The sequence below is a fragment of the Musa acuminata genome, unplaced genomic scaffold (genome assembly GCF_036884655.1).
Source record: "Musa acuminata AAA Group cultivar baxijiao unplaced genomic scaffold, Cavendish_Baxijiao_AAA HiC_scaffold_1139, whole genome shotgun sequence".
Taxonomy (NCBI): Eukaryota; Viridiplantae; Streptophyta; class Magnoliopsida; order Zingiberales; family Musaceae; genus Musa; species Musa acuminata.
Window position 1 is genome coordinate 1235547 of NW_027021351.1, and position 14759 is coordinate 1250305.

At 34.8% G+C, this 14759-nt stretch overlaps 1 protein-coding gene across 1 annotated transcript; it reads right to left on the reverse strand.

Annotated features, from left to right (window-relative positions):
• Window positions 1-9848: 9848 nt before the first annotated feature.
• LOC135671511 (protein IN2-1 homolog B-like) lies at window positions 9849-13527 on the reverse strand. Its single transcript, XM_065179688.1, has 10 exons — window positions 13375-13527; window positions 13217-13291; window positions 13060-13120; window positions 12820-12906; window positions 12644-12742; window positions 12452-12560; window positions 12279-12355; window positions 11085-11192; window positions 10168-10248; window positions 9849-10064 (listed from the first exon to the last, which is right to left on the reverse strand). The coding sequence occupies exons 1-10, from the start codon at window positions 13392-13394 to the stop codon at window positions 10056-10058; spliced, it is 726 nt and encodes a 241-aa protein (XP_065035760.1). The 5' UTR covers window positions 13395-13527; the 3' UTR covers window positions 9849-10055.
• Between the last annotated feature and the right edge of the window lie 1232 nt (window positions 13528-14759).

Below are 14759 nucleotides of genomic sequence, written 5' to 3' on the forward strand. Positions count from 1 at the left end.
GCCTAGTATAACATTAAAATCTTATACGTTCAATATTATTATATCTATAATTAATTCTTTGTCGATAATTTAAATTTGACAAGATCTCAATCCTTGACCTAGATACATTATATCCCTTAATGGAACAACTATGCAATACATTACATTTAGTGCTTTAGATGGGTTGCCTAGTTCTTCCACGCAAGCTAGTAATGCAAAAGAATACATGATGTTAGAATCAATTAATGCATACAAGGAAATATCATAAATAAATATATAACCTAAAATTACTGATGGGCTAGGCTATAATTCTTTCTTAATCATCACAAAGACTTTGGTACTATTCTCTATTCGAATGAGATTATTATGTATTTGCTTGCTAAATGTCTTGACTTTTCACATTGAAAACAAAACATTTTACCTTTAAGATATTCTCCTATATAATTCTTTCCATATTCAGGACAAGTGGGTCTTTGCACCTAAGCTAACTAAGAAGACTAGGATGTCTAACCCACTCTTCCTTTTGTGGACGTTTGGGTTGCCCCTATTACTATCCTTGACCTATGTGCTAGTTTCTTTTATTGCCCAGAATATGTTATGGGCCTTATTGTCAAAAATAATATTCTTCCTTGGCATATCATGGCTGCGGCACTTTTGTTGGACTTAAAAAATTGACCTACTCTACCTCCAAGATCTTTTCTACTACTAGGGAATAGGAAATATCTTGGATATTCATTGTCATCTTTACATCTTGATAATTTTTTACTTTAAGTCATTATAAAAATTAATCAACATTCAAGATATTAGTGCTCACCATATAGGTGCAAATTGGAATAACTTCTCAAACCTTATGATGTAATCCATCATAGATTGGCCTTCTTATTTGAGATTAATAAATTCTGTCATTTTAATTGATCGATAGATTATACTAAAATACTTTTGGTAAAAGATCACCTTAAATTTTTCTTAGGTCATTTGTTTAGCATATGTAGTCCCCTTTCTTGCATCCCACCAAATTCAATCTTCCTATCTGGTGGCAATCTAGGAAGGTCATTTGGAAATACTTGAAGGAATTCGCTCATAACCTGCACATCCCTTGATTTGACTTTCGGTTCTACTCTAATATCAATCATATTTGTCAAATATCCTATGCATCTACCATTGAAAAGTCTTCTTCCTTTTATCGTTGAGATATAAGAGATTACCGTCTTTTTTTAAAACTCTACTAACCTTGGAGGTTAAAATACTACCCTCTTTGTATTGTAATCAATGAAAGCATGATATTTAAACAACCAATCCATACCCAATATAACATCAAAATCTTATATATTCAATATTATTATATCTGTAATTAATTTTTTATCAACAATCTGAATTGGATAAGATCTCATGATGGAACAACTATATAATACATCACATCCAGTGCTTAAGATGATTTGCTTAGTTTTTCTACATAAGCTAGTGATGTAAAAGAATATGTGATATTGAAATCAATTAATGTACGCAAGGAAATATCACAAATAAATCTCACTTGAGATTATTGATGAGCGAGCCTCTACTGCTTTCTTAGTCATCACAGAAACTCTATTTAGTACTATTCTCTATTCTAATGAGATTTTTATGCAGTTCCTTACTAAGTGTCCTGGCTTTCTATACCAAAAACACAACCCTTTACCTTTAATATATTTCCACGTATGATTCTTTCCACATTTAGGGCAAATGGGTCTTTGCGCTTGAGCTAACCGAGAAAACTAGGATGTCTAACTCACTTTTCCCTGTGTAGGGCATTTGGGTTGTTCCTATTGTTGTCCTTGACGTAGGTATCATTTTATTTTGTTGCTTAGAATATGTTGTGGGAGCCTATTGCCAAAAATAACACCCTTCCTTGGCAAATCATGGTTGCGACACATCTGTTGAGCTTGAAAAATTAATTGTTTGGCCTCCTCTACGTCCAACGCCTTTTTCACTACCAAGAAATATAGAATATCTAGGGCATTCATTGTTCTCTTCATAATTTTTTTCTCTTGAGTCCTTATATAAATTGATCAACCCTCAAAGCATTAGTGCTAAGCATGTGAGGTGCAAATCGAGATGACTCCTCAAACTTTCTGATGTAATCCATCATCAATTGGCCTTCTTGTTTGATATTAACAAATTCTACTATTTTGGCTGATCAGTAGGCTGTACTGAAATACTTTTGGTAAAAAATTTCTTTGAACCTTTCTCATATTATTTGTTTAGCATCTACGGTCCCCCTTTTTACATATAAGTTATTTGTTGTTTGAATCTTGTTATTTGTTTACAGTCCCCCCTTTTATATATAAACTTGTTTGAATCTTTCTCGTATTATTTGTTTTGCATCTACAGTCCCCCTTGTTTGGCTCCTCAAACTTTTTGTAGCATATAAGTTACACAAATAACTTTATATTCATTTGAAATTCTTACGTACATAAAGATTCTCTTAATATTTTTTATCCACTCCTTAGCCATTAGTGGATTTGCATCACATTCTAAGATTCGTAGATCATTCTTTCTAAATCGCTCACTTACTAATTCTACAATATCATATCCTCAAGTTGCTGCTAGCACCATCTGTTGTCCGCAGGCCAATAATTGTTTCAATCATTTATAGATTGTCTCTCCATCAACTCTATTAGCTTATTAATCACAATATACCTTTGATCTCCCTATATGAATGCCTCTCTATCATTAGGAATCTCCTTCCGAACATTACCGAAACTATTAGCTTGCTCTTTGGTTCACATGATATCTTCCTAATTAATCCCAAGCTATTCACACACTAGTTGCCAAGTATAAGAACATCAAATAATACTGAAAAATTATTATAACTTAATTATTAAAACTTATAAGATATTTAAGTATGATGTTCCATGCAATTTGCAAATATAGAGTCTATAAGACTCATGACCTACTTTTAGTTCCACTCATACTCTATATGCATTATTAAAATAGAATGTCATATTTCAATTTTCATTACTGATAGAAATATAGTAAAAATTAGATAATTTTAAAATTAAAACATGCTAACTTACTAAATAAAATTGATTAAGTTTTCTCATATACATAGTATTTTTGACACCTATACATAATTACAACATCTAACCAAAAGAAAACACAAATATAACATGTCTAAAATTTATATACACAAAATGCTCAGAGGTCATTGTCCATATCTGCACTGTGGTATAGACTTGCACATGCTCACTTCCCTACCCAATCAATTGGGTGGGTTACTAGTATCCTTACTTGTAAAATATGGTATATAGTGAGTAGTCACTCAATAAGTAAAATTTTTTATAACTTTATTCAGATGAGCATGGATCATATCATGTATATCATATTTTAAAATTATTGTCATAAGATAATTTGTTAGGATCAAGAGCACTAAGAGGGGGGGATGAATTAGTGCAGCGAAAATTTTTCAGCGATTAAAACGAAAGCTGCGTTCGTTCGATAAAAACGATTTCGATGTGAAAGCCGATTCTAAGATTACTTTAACTTGAGATTAAGCGAGATGACGTTAAAATAGATCTACGAAGGCAGTTTACAGTTTATGATGGAAAGCAGAATACAAGCGCAAAGTGAAATGCGAAGTTCGTACTATAAAAGCCGATTTACGTCTAAACGCAGATTTAGAAAGTTCTGAACTTAGAAACTTATTCGTAAGATCGCAGAAGGCAGTAAACAGTTATGATTGAAATCAAAACGTAAACGTAAACTGAAATATGATGATCGTACGAGAAAAGCCGATTTACGTCTAAACGCAGATTCGGAAAGTTCTGAACTTAGAAACTCGTTCGTAAAATCGCAGAAGGCAGTAAGCTATTGAGAAGTTTGCAGTGAAGGTAAAATGCTCAAAGAAAATGCAAACCGAGATTTAGAGTGGTTCGGTCAATCTAGACCTACTCCACTTTTGGCTTCCTCCACCGACGAGGTCACCGACGTCAACTAGAGGCCTTCCTTCAATAGGCGAAGGCCAACCACCCTTTTACAGATTCACTCCTTTTGACGGGCTTAGGAGACAACCCTTACAGAAGTTTTCTCTCCTCTCTTTACAACTCAACCTTTGAAGAACAGAAGGAGAACTTTTAGCCTTTACAACAGTTTTGAGCTCTAAGAATCACAGAAAGATATCAAGATTTCGAGTGTAAGTTGATGCCCTTTCAGTGTTGAATGGGTGGGGTATCATTATAAAATTATTAAACATGCAATTTTCAAGAAAATTAAATAAAAAAGAAAAATGCTTTATGAAAAGCATCATGTAATTTCAAAGTAAATTAAAGGCATTTTGATTACCTCAGCGTCGAAAGGCGTAAAGGCGTAGTTTGCCACCTCGCCTTTGTTGATTTTCTCCTCGTCTTCGGAGGAGCTCGATTCATCTCAATTTTTGTTCTTCTTCTTGCGTTCAAAGCAAGTAGTTCCGTTCTTTTTACTTTTTAATTTTTGTTTTATTTGTAGTTTAAGTTCACCATCACTTGAGCTTATGCTCGAGTGGTCTTCAAATGTTCTATGTCCCAAATCCTTCCTATTCTTTGGAAGGTGGTTCTCAAGTTCTTCACGTGTATTGCACGTCATTTTATATGTGATCAATGAATCAATTAGTTCTTCAAGTGGAAAAATATTTAAATCTTTTGTTTCTTGTAAAGCCGTTACTTTTGAATCCCACTTCTTAGAAAGAGAACGCAAAATCTTGTTCACAAGTTCAGAATTCAAAAAACATTTGCCAAGAGCTCTTAAACCATTGACGACATCCGTAAAACGGGTGTACATGTCACTAATGGTTTCGCTTGGCTTCATTTGAAAAAACTCGAAATCATGTAGTAAAATATTAACTTTCGAGTCTTTGACTCTACTAGTTCCCTCGTGCATGATTTCAAGAGTGCGCCAAATATCGAAAGCCGTTTCGCACAAAGAAACCTGATTGAACTCATTTTTGTCCAAAGCGCAAAATAAGACATTCATAGCCTTTGCGTTTAAAGAAAAATGCTTCTTCTCTAAATCCGACCATTCGATCATTGGAAGAGAAGACTTCGAAAAACCATTTTCGACAAGATTCCAAAGTTCAACATCCATAGAAATAAGAAAGATCCTCATTCGGGTCTTCCAATAGGTGTAGTCCAATCCGTTAAACAACGGTGGACGAAAAACCGAAAAGCCCTCTTGAAAGCCATGAAGAGCCATTTCTCTCGGGTGTAAGTCCGAAATGAGAAATACCGGGCTCTAATACCAATTGTTAGGATCAAGAGCACTAAGAGGGGAGGGTGAATTAGTGCAGCGGAAATTTTTCAGCGATTAAAACGAAAGCTGCGTTCGTTCGATAAAAACGATTTCGATGTGAAAGCCGATTCTAAGATTACTTTAACTTGAGATTAAGCGAGATGACGTTAAAGTAGATCTACGAAGGCAGTTTGCAGTTTATGATAGAAAGCAGAATACAAGCGCAAACTGAAATGCGACGTTCGTACGATAAAAGTCGATTTACGTCTAAACGCATATTTAGAAAGTTCTGAACTTAGAAACTTATTCGTAAGATCGCAGAAGGCAGTAAACAGTTATGATTGAAATCAAAACGTAAACGTAAACTGAAATATGATGATCGTACGAGAAAAGTCGATTTACGTCTAAACGCAGATTCGGAAAGTTCTGAACTTAGAAACTCGTTCGTAAAATCGCAGAAGGCAGTAAGCTATTGAGAAGTTTGCAGTGAAGGTAAAATGCTCAAAGGAAATGCAAACCGAGATTTAGAGTGGTTCGGTCAATCTAGACCTACTCCACTTTTGGCTTCCTCCACCGACGAGGTCACCGACGTCAACTAGAGGCCTTCCTTCAATAGGCGAAGGCCAACCACCCTTTTACAGATTCACTCCTTTTGACGGGCTTAGGAGACAACCCTTATAGAAGTTTTCTCTCCTCTCTTTACAACTCAACCTTTGAAGAACAGAAGGAGGAGAACTTTTGGCCTTTACAACAGTTTTGAGCTCTAAGAATCACAAAAAGATATCAAGATTTCGAGTGTAAGTTGATGCCCTTTCAGTACTGAATGGGTGGGGTATTTATAGGCCCCAACCCAGTTCAAATTTGGAGCTCAAAACTGTCAATTCCCGGAATTTCGGGATCAGGCGGTTGCACCTCCTGACTGGAGCGGTTGCACCGCCTGGCAGAGCTCGAAGACTGAGCCTCTAGGCGGTGCCACCTCCTATCTGGGGCGGTTGCACCTCCTGCCAGAGCTCGAAGACTGAGCTCAAGCGGTTGCACCTCCTGACTAGGGCGGTTGCACCGCTTGCCAGAGCTCGAAGACCGAGCTCAGGCAGTGCTACCTCCTGTCAGGAGAGGTTGCACCGCCCAGTCTCGCTTAGAGACTGAGCCCAGGCGGTTGCACCTCCTGGCTGGGGCGGTTGCACCGCCCAGTCTCCCTGGGAGACTTAGCCCAGGCGGTGCTACCTCCTGGCTTGGGCGGTTGCACCTCCCACAGCAACCAGGGTCCGAATGGGTTGATCCATTCGGCCCAATTTGGGTTTTTCAGGGGCCCAATTGCCCCAAGATTAAGCTAATGGGATCACCTCCCATTTTCAACTTAATCATTAGTGCTAACTACGATAAATCCTAAGACAATTTCTGCAGCTTGCTCCGGTGCGTCAATCGCTTCTTCCGGCGAGTTTCCGGCGAACTTCCGTCGATCATCCGATGAACCCTCGGTGATGCTCCTGCGGACTTCCGGCAAACTCCTGGACTTGCGACAATCCACTTGGCGAGTTCCGACGAGCTTCTTTGGCAAGCTTCTGGACTTCTCGGATTTGTTCCCGCAGAACCTTCGACGACTGTCCGAACTTCCGTCGAGCTCTCGGACTCCCAACGTGATCATTGTCATGACTCTGGCGTAACTCCTGCTGCATGTCTTTCTTCCATCGTAGTTAATCCTGCACACTGAAAACAAACACTTCGATCGAGACAATTAATCCTAAGCAATTAACCAAGTTGTCCGGCATGTCATTAGTCCCTCGACGCTTCGTCCGATTCTTCGGCGCATCGTCCTCTCCTGCAGCCTATTGCCCAATCGGCTAGTTGACTCCACAACTCCGATATCCTTGGCACAATACCCGCTCTTCTTGGTACGATGCCCGAGTCCACGGCCCGAAGCCTTCTGTCGATACGTCGACCGATCCACCGGATCGACGTCCAATCTTCTAACATGTTCCTCCGGCCCAACATGATTTTCCTGCTTTAATTGTCTCATCCTGATCGAAGTATCCTGCGTCACTTAAAACGCAGATTAAATCACAAACATACATCAAGTGGTTTCATCATCAAAATATGAGATTCAACATAATTAACAATAAACACTTCATCCTATGACTTCATTAGTAAGCATAATCCTATTATATATCATATACAAAATAAAAAGATAAAATTCTACATTGAAATAATTCAGAAAGCTTATATGCACATGTAGGAAACAGATTAAATTCATTGACTTTCACACCCCATATCATAAGATATACGTGTACTCCCACACTGTACGTCATCATAATATGTACATACAATTCTACACATGTCATAATATATAGGTACACTCCCATATTGCACGTTATAATATATGCATGCACTCACATATCGGATATCATAATATATACGTACACTCTCCTATCGCACATTATAAAATATACATATACTCTCACACTGCACATCATAGCATATACATGCATTGCACATCGTAACATATCTATGCACTCTCACACCGTATGTCATCGAAAACACGTGCACTCTTATACCGCTCGTCATCATATATGCACACGTACAATACATTTTCATCACAATTCATAGATTTTTATTCTTACAATATATATATATATATATATATATATATAGCTCATGCCTAGTTGATTATATCATTCAAAACATGCTTTCTAAAATATATTATACATATAATAATTTATATGATCACTATTTTGTAATATATTAAATTTATACTTATCTAATTGAACTCAAAAATGAATATACCAAGAAAAGATCATATCCCTTAATGATTGAGTGTGTTAGAGAGTGATATACCTATCAAATTGGGAGCATAGAGTCATGAGATGTCTTAATTAAAAACCCTATCTCTTAAATTATCAATTTATAATAATTCATTACAATAATCCTTATAAAAAAATTGATAAAATCCCACATAAAATAAATTATACTTAACTTAAAAAATTTATCTAGAATCCACTGTCAAATTTTCTAACAATTCACTCTATAATCAACTAACTATCACCAATCAAACCATCGTACAATTTTACAAAGAAATTGTACTTCAATATTCTAAATGACCAAATGATCCTAAATTATTATAAAATTTTGTAGAAAACTAGAAAACATATAAAACTAAGTATAGATCAAAATTCAACTTAAGATCGAATCATTTGGAGGCTAAACTACCCTTCTAATTCAACTACCAATATCTATTCTATTCTGCCGAAACTGGGTTGGGACTATCTGAACTTAAAACCTCATATCTTGGTGGATAAAGATAGTATTTACTCAATTCAAAATCTCACCGAATCCTAATAAAACCTTTTAAAATGTATCAAAAGACTAGAACATAATTATATCCCTAAATGGATTAATTCAGCTTAAATAAAACCCCTTCTTAAAAAATAGAGGATTTTGAGTACCTTAGATTAGGACAATCATAACTCTATGCACCGATCTCACATAAAGATAATACTAGAGGCCTTAGAATTATAAGAGAATCATACAAAACATATCCAAAAATCAAAGATAAATTCAAAGCTTAGTTTACGCAAAAGCAGCTAAAGAGATCATATTATACTCTATAAAATTAAAACACCAAGTATAGCAAGGGAATAATTGAGTTTCCCTTACCTTAATCTCCCTGGAAACGAGGTTTCCTAATCTCCATAAGAAAAGCTCAAAGAATGGCTAAAGAGGAAGTGAAATGATCAGGTTAGGAAAGAGGATGAGATCAAAATAATAGAGGTACTTAAAAGGTTGCCTTGAGGCCTAAGGTTCAATTTAATTAGACCTCATTTCAAAATTTTCATTTCATTTCTTTTATTTTTTTTCTTTTATTAATATAATTCTAATGTTCCAACAACTTCTATTGAGTTTAATTTGGTTTGATAAGATTGACATTTTTTATCTAAACTCATTTTTAATCTCACTTACGTATCTCAACATTTAGTATAATTTTTTTTTATTTATATCTCTATTTAATTTTTAATTACTCCATCCATGCCTAAGTAGTTTATTATCCTCCATATACATAAGGTTTAAAACTTAAATTTCCTTACTTTAATCATGTTCATACTAATTCAAACCTTGAGATTCACTTAAGGTCACTTGTAGTTGATATATACATATTTATTACCATAATCTAACCTCATATTTAAATTCACTAGCATATTTTAGCTTATTATGTTATGATTAACTTAAACATGAACGCTTATGCATGCTCATTTGAAATTTCGTAAAACACTAAGAATGATATTTTTGAAAAACATATACTTCAATCTAAAAGCAGAAAATGATCATATCATTTATCATATTTATGGAACATAAACATCATAAATCATATCACTAAGTGAGAATAACGTATATATATTATTTATACTTCTATTGGTGTGTTAGTTTTAGTTGGTGAAACTCGGATACTATATATTTTACTAGTGAATCACATTCCCAAAGGACATCAAAGCTAAGATTATTCCATCTTGAAAGCTCCCAGATAAAATCCATGCTATTTATGGACAATAATTATGACCTTTAATATCAAGGAGTCATTTGGCTTTGGGGGGAAGAACGACAGAAACGCAAGAAAGGAAGGCAAGTAGACATGCAAAGCATTGCAAGAAACTTAAAACGGTTCCATGTCTCTAATTAATAGGAGAAAGATATGTTTTACTTCCACATTACATATCTCATTGCATTAATCTTATTATAGATGAAGAAAATGTAGGCCAACGGTTCCTCTTTTTTTTCCCTCAAAATGTGCACGAAGAAGATGAAACAAGTGATATCAGAACCTGAAGAACAGAAGCATGAAGGTTTCTTCACGCAATCTGAAAACAAACAGAAAAAGACGTGTAAATATCATATAGCTTTTGAACTGAACTACGACATATGAATCTGAATTCATAGTGAGAAACCATAATAATATTTTACCCCAAAGCGCTTCTTAGTCCTCATCAGCAGCTCCTGAGGATCACGTCTAGTATGTGTGTAGGCATCAATCTTATTCAATTCCTAAAACAACAAATAAATTGTTCAGTATATCTATAAGGAGGTGGTATAAAAGAGTTGGATTATGCATACTTGTTTACATCCTAGTATGGGAGTACCAAATATGTTACAAAGCAAGAAGTCATATTCTCATGGGTCTTTTCATATTTCATGGAGCGTTAGACCTTCCTTTATCAAGAAAACCTTATTATCATAGGAGAGGAGACATATACCATCTAGTAGCTCTAATGTTATGATTCTGCATACACTTTTTTTTCTTTCGATGTAAAGATATAGTACATACATAGCAAGACTAGGTCAAATGGTAAAATTAATTCATCCAGGAGCACCAAAGACTACAAGTAGAGTTGGTATAAACTAAGAAAAGGCTTAACAGGGTACACAGTTTAAGGAAGATAGATCTCAAGTGACAAGCTTACCAGACAAGGGTAAGATAGGAATGAGAGGTTATACAAATGAAGAAAAACAAACTTAACTATGTAAAAGGAAACAGAAACCTGAGAATAATTGCTTGCAGATGTAGAATTTTACTGAAGATGGCTATAAATTTAATATTTACAGTTATACAATTCAGTAAAGCATAGTATTAGTTTCTCTTTTGTACACCAACTAAATAAAAACTCTCAAATGAACATTGCAAACAGATAGTCTTCTAGTTTCATGTTAATTAAATCAGAAGTTTGATTTATTGCATGTAAAAGAATCTTCTTGTTACAGAATTGCAAAATGAACCAAGTAGTTGACCATAGGGAATTGTCACACCACCTCGAACAAATTGGTATGATGAGAAAGATCACACATTATAGAGCATTCAAAGATCAATATGAGCATGGAACTACCTCAATCCACAATGTCAGCTTAGGCCTTCCTTTGGTGATATCATAGTTCTTCACCTCCTCAAAGAAGGTCTGGAATCTTTCAATAAATGGAGCATAAGCAATATCAACCTAAATTACACATTAGGAAAAATATAAGATTAGAATAACAACAAGATCACCATATAAAAATGACAGAACTTAGTCATGACACACTACAAGTCTTGATGCAGAAATATCACCTATACAATCTCAGAAAAGAAGCAAGCAAATAATGAAAATTTGCTCCCCAAATAAAGTATCACATATTACCAAACATAACAGTTAAAGCACCATGAAATGAATAACATGTCACACATGCCAATTACCGAAACTTGATATTATCACAAGTCTAATTCTCTCCATATGTTTATGTAGAACAATGTTTTGTATTTTTTAAAGACATCAATCATGAACAGTTTTAGATTCTTAGTAACTAACTTAAAATTTAGCAAGCTGACGAAGTGCCTGAATTTTAGCACTAGTAAGTCAAGGAACCACATAAGAACATGTTTTGGAACTTAATTCTGTGACAATGTCAAGCATGCACACTACAAATTGGAGTTCTCAAAGTATAAAAAAATTATCGCTTTACATATATTTATTAAGATTTCCAGAAAGATAAATCAAACTTAAGTTTTATATGGATTCTTTTGGAACAATGAAATTACTAAACCAAAATTATGGAGGAAGTGAAAATAAAAATCAACAATACTCAAGTACAGATTTCCAAACTCTAGAAAGGTGGAAAATCAACCAAACAAGTAATGAGTTATGGAAAGTATCAACAAAGATAATAATTGACACTGATATTTAAATAGGCAGATTAGGGATTAAGACAGAACAATATGGTAATCAGATAATATTCTTTTACTACTACAATTTTTAGATGTTAGCAACAAATCAAATTGTACATTGTCAGTTATTCACCAAACATGTAGTTCAAAGCACACGACTGAAAAACTTCAAGCTATGACGTAGCCCATAATTGTAAATGGTAAAAGATATCAGCTGAGATATAAAACTCATTTACAGATTTAGCAACATGTAAAACATGCAAATCAGTAAAGATTAATATGTAGTCTGAGATTTTTCTTAACTTTCTTCCATTCTGATGATAAATAAACAACAGCAAGGCAATATAATACATAAAAAAATCGACTACATGCAGTTACTCACCAAACTAAATTGGCCAAGGAAAAATGGCCCATCGTCAAATTTTGATAGGGCATCTTCTAACTTGTCGAGGGCAGCACCTGATACAAAACAGGTCTTGTATAGATCAGTGCTTAAGCATTTAATTTTCTTTGCCCAAGTAGATGATAGAAGTTAGGGGATAGTTTTTATCTAACCAGCATCATCATCAACATCCGCATTAGAAGGCATTGCACTGTACATAGCTTTGTTAAAGGAATCATTGTAAGACAACAGCTCCTCTGCAAACTGCTGTTTCGCAGGGTCCTGTAATTTTCATGATGGAATGTAAACAAGCTTGTAACATGATGTGGCATTCCTCTCATGACAAATATCAAGGAATCACTTACATCGGGCAGCAACGCTGGCCCTTCAAAATATTTGTCGATATACTTCACCAGATCAAGACTCTCTCCTTTCACCTTGTTATTATGCTCCAACGATGGCACCTTTTAAGCGACGATTCACCACCTTAATACTACTTCCACAAAACATATCACCAAATAACACCATAAAGTAATCAAACCTTATTTGCGGGATAAACCTTCTCCTTGTACCAAGCGGGCTTATTTTCCAGATCAATAGGAACCAATTTAATCTTTTCCTGCACTCCCTGCTCTTCAAGAACAAAAAAATTGTCATGTATTTGGTATAACATCTTCCCAAAAATCTAATATTTATATATAATTAACTGAAAAGAGAGGGTCAAATTGACACTCCTAAGCTTCTCGCATCTATCCAAACAGTGAAAGAAACAGAAGATTACCTTATAATTCCTAGCAATCCAGGTGCGTTGCGCATATGGGCATACATAAGATATATACAACCTTCAAGAACAAATACGAAAAGAAAGCAAATCAAAAGCTTTGATCCGAACAACAACATTTGCCTCAAATCGAATGCTGGATTGATCGATTGGCTACCTGGTGGTGCCGTCGAAGATCGCAGGTGGCTTCGAGGTCGAGTCGAGACTCGGAGGCAGTACCTCCTTCGCGAAACTGCATCAACATGACTCCATTGTTCAACAAAAACTTAATCGAATCAAGGGCATGAAGGAAATGCATAGGATTTCGATGCTCACCCAGCTGCAGCTGCCGCCATCGGCAAAGGCTCTGAAGTATCAAGAACTTTGTTGGTAAAGCTCAACCTCGACCTCCCTCGATACGAGGACAGAGTGAGGTAAGTAGAGACTGGTAGGGATTAAGATCGAATGGTGAGGGTAATTTAGACTTTCTATCTCCTGTAATTGGAATTAATCGTAAAAATTATTAATATCTTGATTTGTTGATAGAGGAGTAAATAATTTTATTTATCTGTTTGGGAGATGATTTTACGATTTTATTCTCCGAAGCTTATGGAATCGTTAAGAGAGAGCGAAGCAGTGACCAGAGAGATGTGGTGGAATTACCGGATCGGGTTTCTGTGGTGTGCTGCGCTTCCGTCGGCAACGTTTCGGATGAGATCCGCGACTCCCAGCGGCGTAACGGAGGCGAGGAATCTGCCCTATATGTCGTCCTGATTCATTCATAAATTCAAATATTTCAATAGAATCTTGGGCCGGATCCGAGTTTACTTCCGTCAGGAAACAGGCCGGCCTTATCAGAAAAAGGTCAAACTCAACTTATGTAAAACGGGTTAATTATAGATTAACTCTTTTCTACTTATTAGATAATTTAATGAGTTTTCGAATATCATTCTAGTTAATCAATTTTAATTTTTCTTTCATTGTATCGTATCACTTTTTAGGATTACTATTTTTCATGACTTATGAAAATGATAAGAAATATCTTCTAATTTTTATGTTTTAAATATACCATATAATCATAAAAAATCATAAGTTTTCTTTTCCTTTGAGATCTAAAAATTACCGATTGTTGTTATTCTAGGAGATCATTAATAACAACATCAATATCATGTGAAGTTCATCAATATTATTTTATTATTTATCATCATCAATTCTTTCAATAATTTGAGGACCAACAATCTCTCAAATTGGAAATGATAAAGAAGTATTAACATGTATATTCTTGATATCAAAATTAATTTTTTAAGATTTTTTACTCCCATTAATTTCATCATTTTTAGAAATCTTACATTATCATATTCGACTATTTTCGTACTATAATTAAGATAATAAAATTTTTATCTCTTGAATTTTTTGGATAATTAATAAAATATTTAAAAATAATTCTTAGATCTATTTTTTTTTTCATATGAATTGAAGACTCTTATCTCTACAAGACAAACCCAAATATTCCTATTAGTCCATAGCTCAAATAGAGTTGATTGAATCGAAACATGTTCAAGATATATGTATAGTTATCCTAATAGCTTCACCTCACATGAATTCAAGTAGGGAGGAATAGTTCATCATGCTTCTAAGATATTCATAAGAGTATGATTTTACTTTTAGTAACAATATTCTACTATGATACACCTGGTAAGATAAATTGAGTACAAATACCT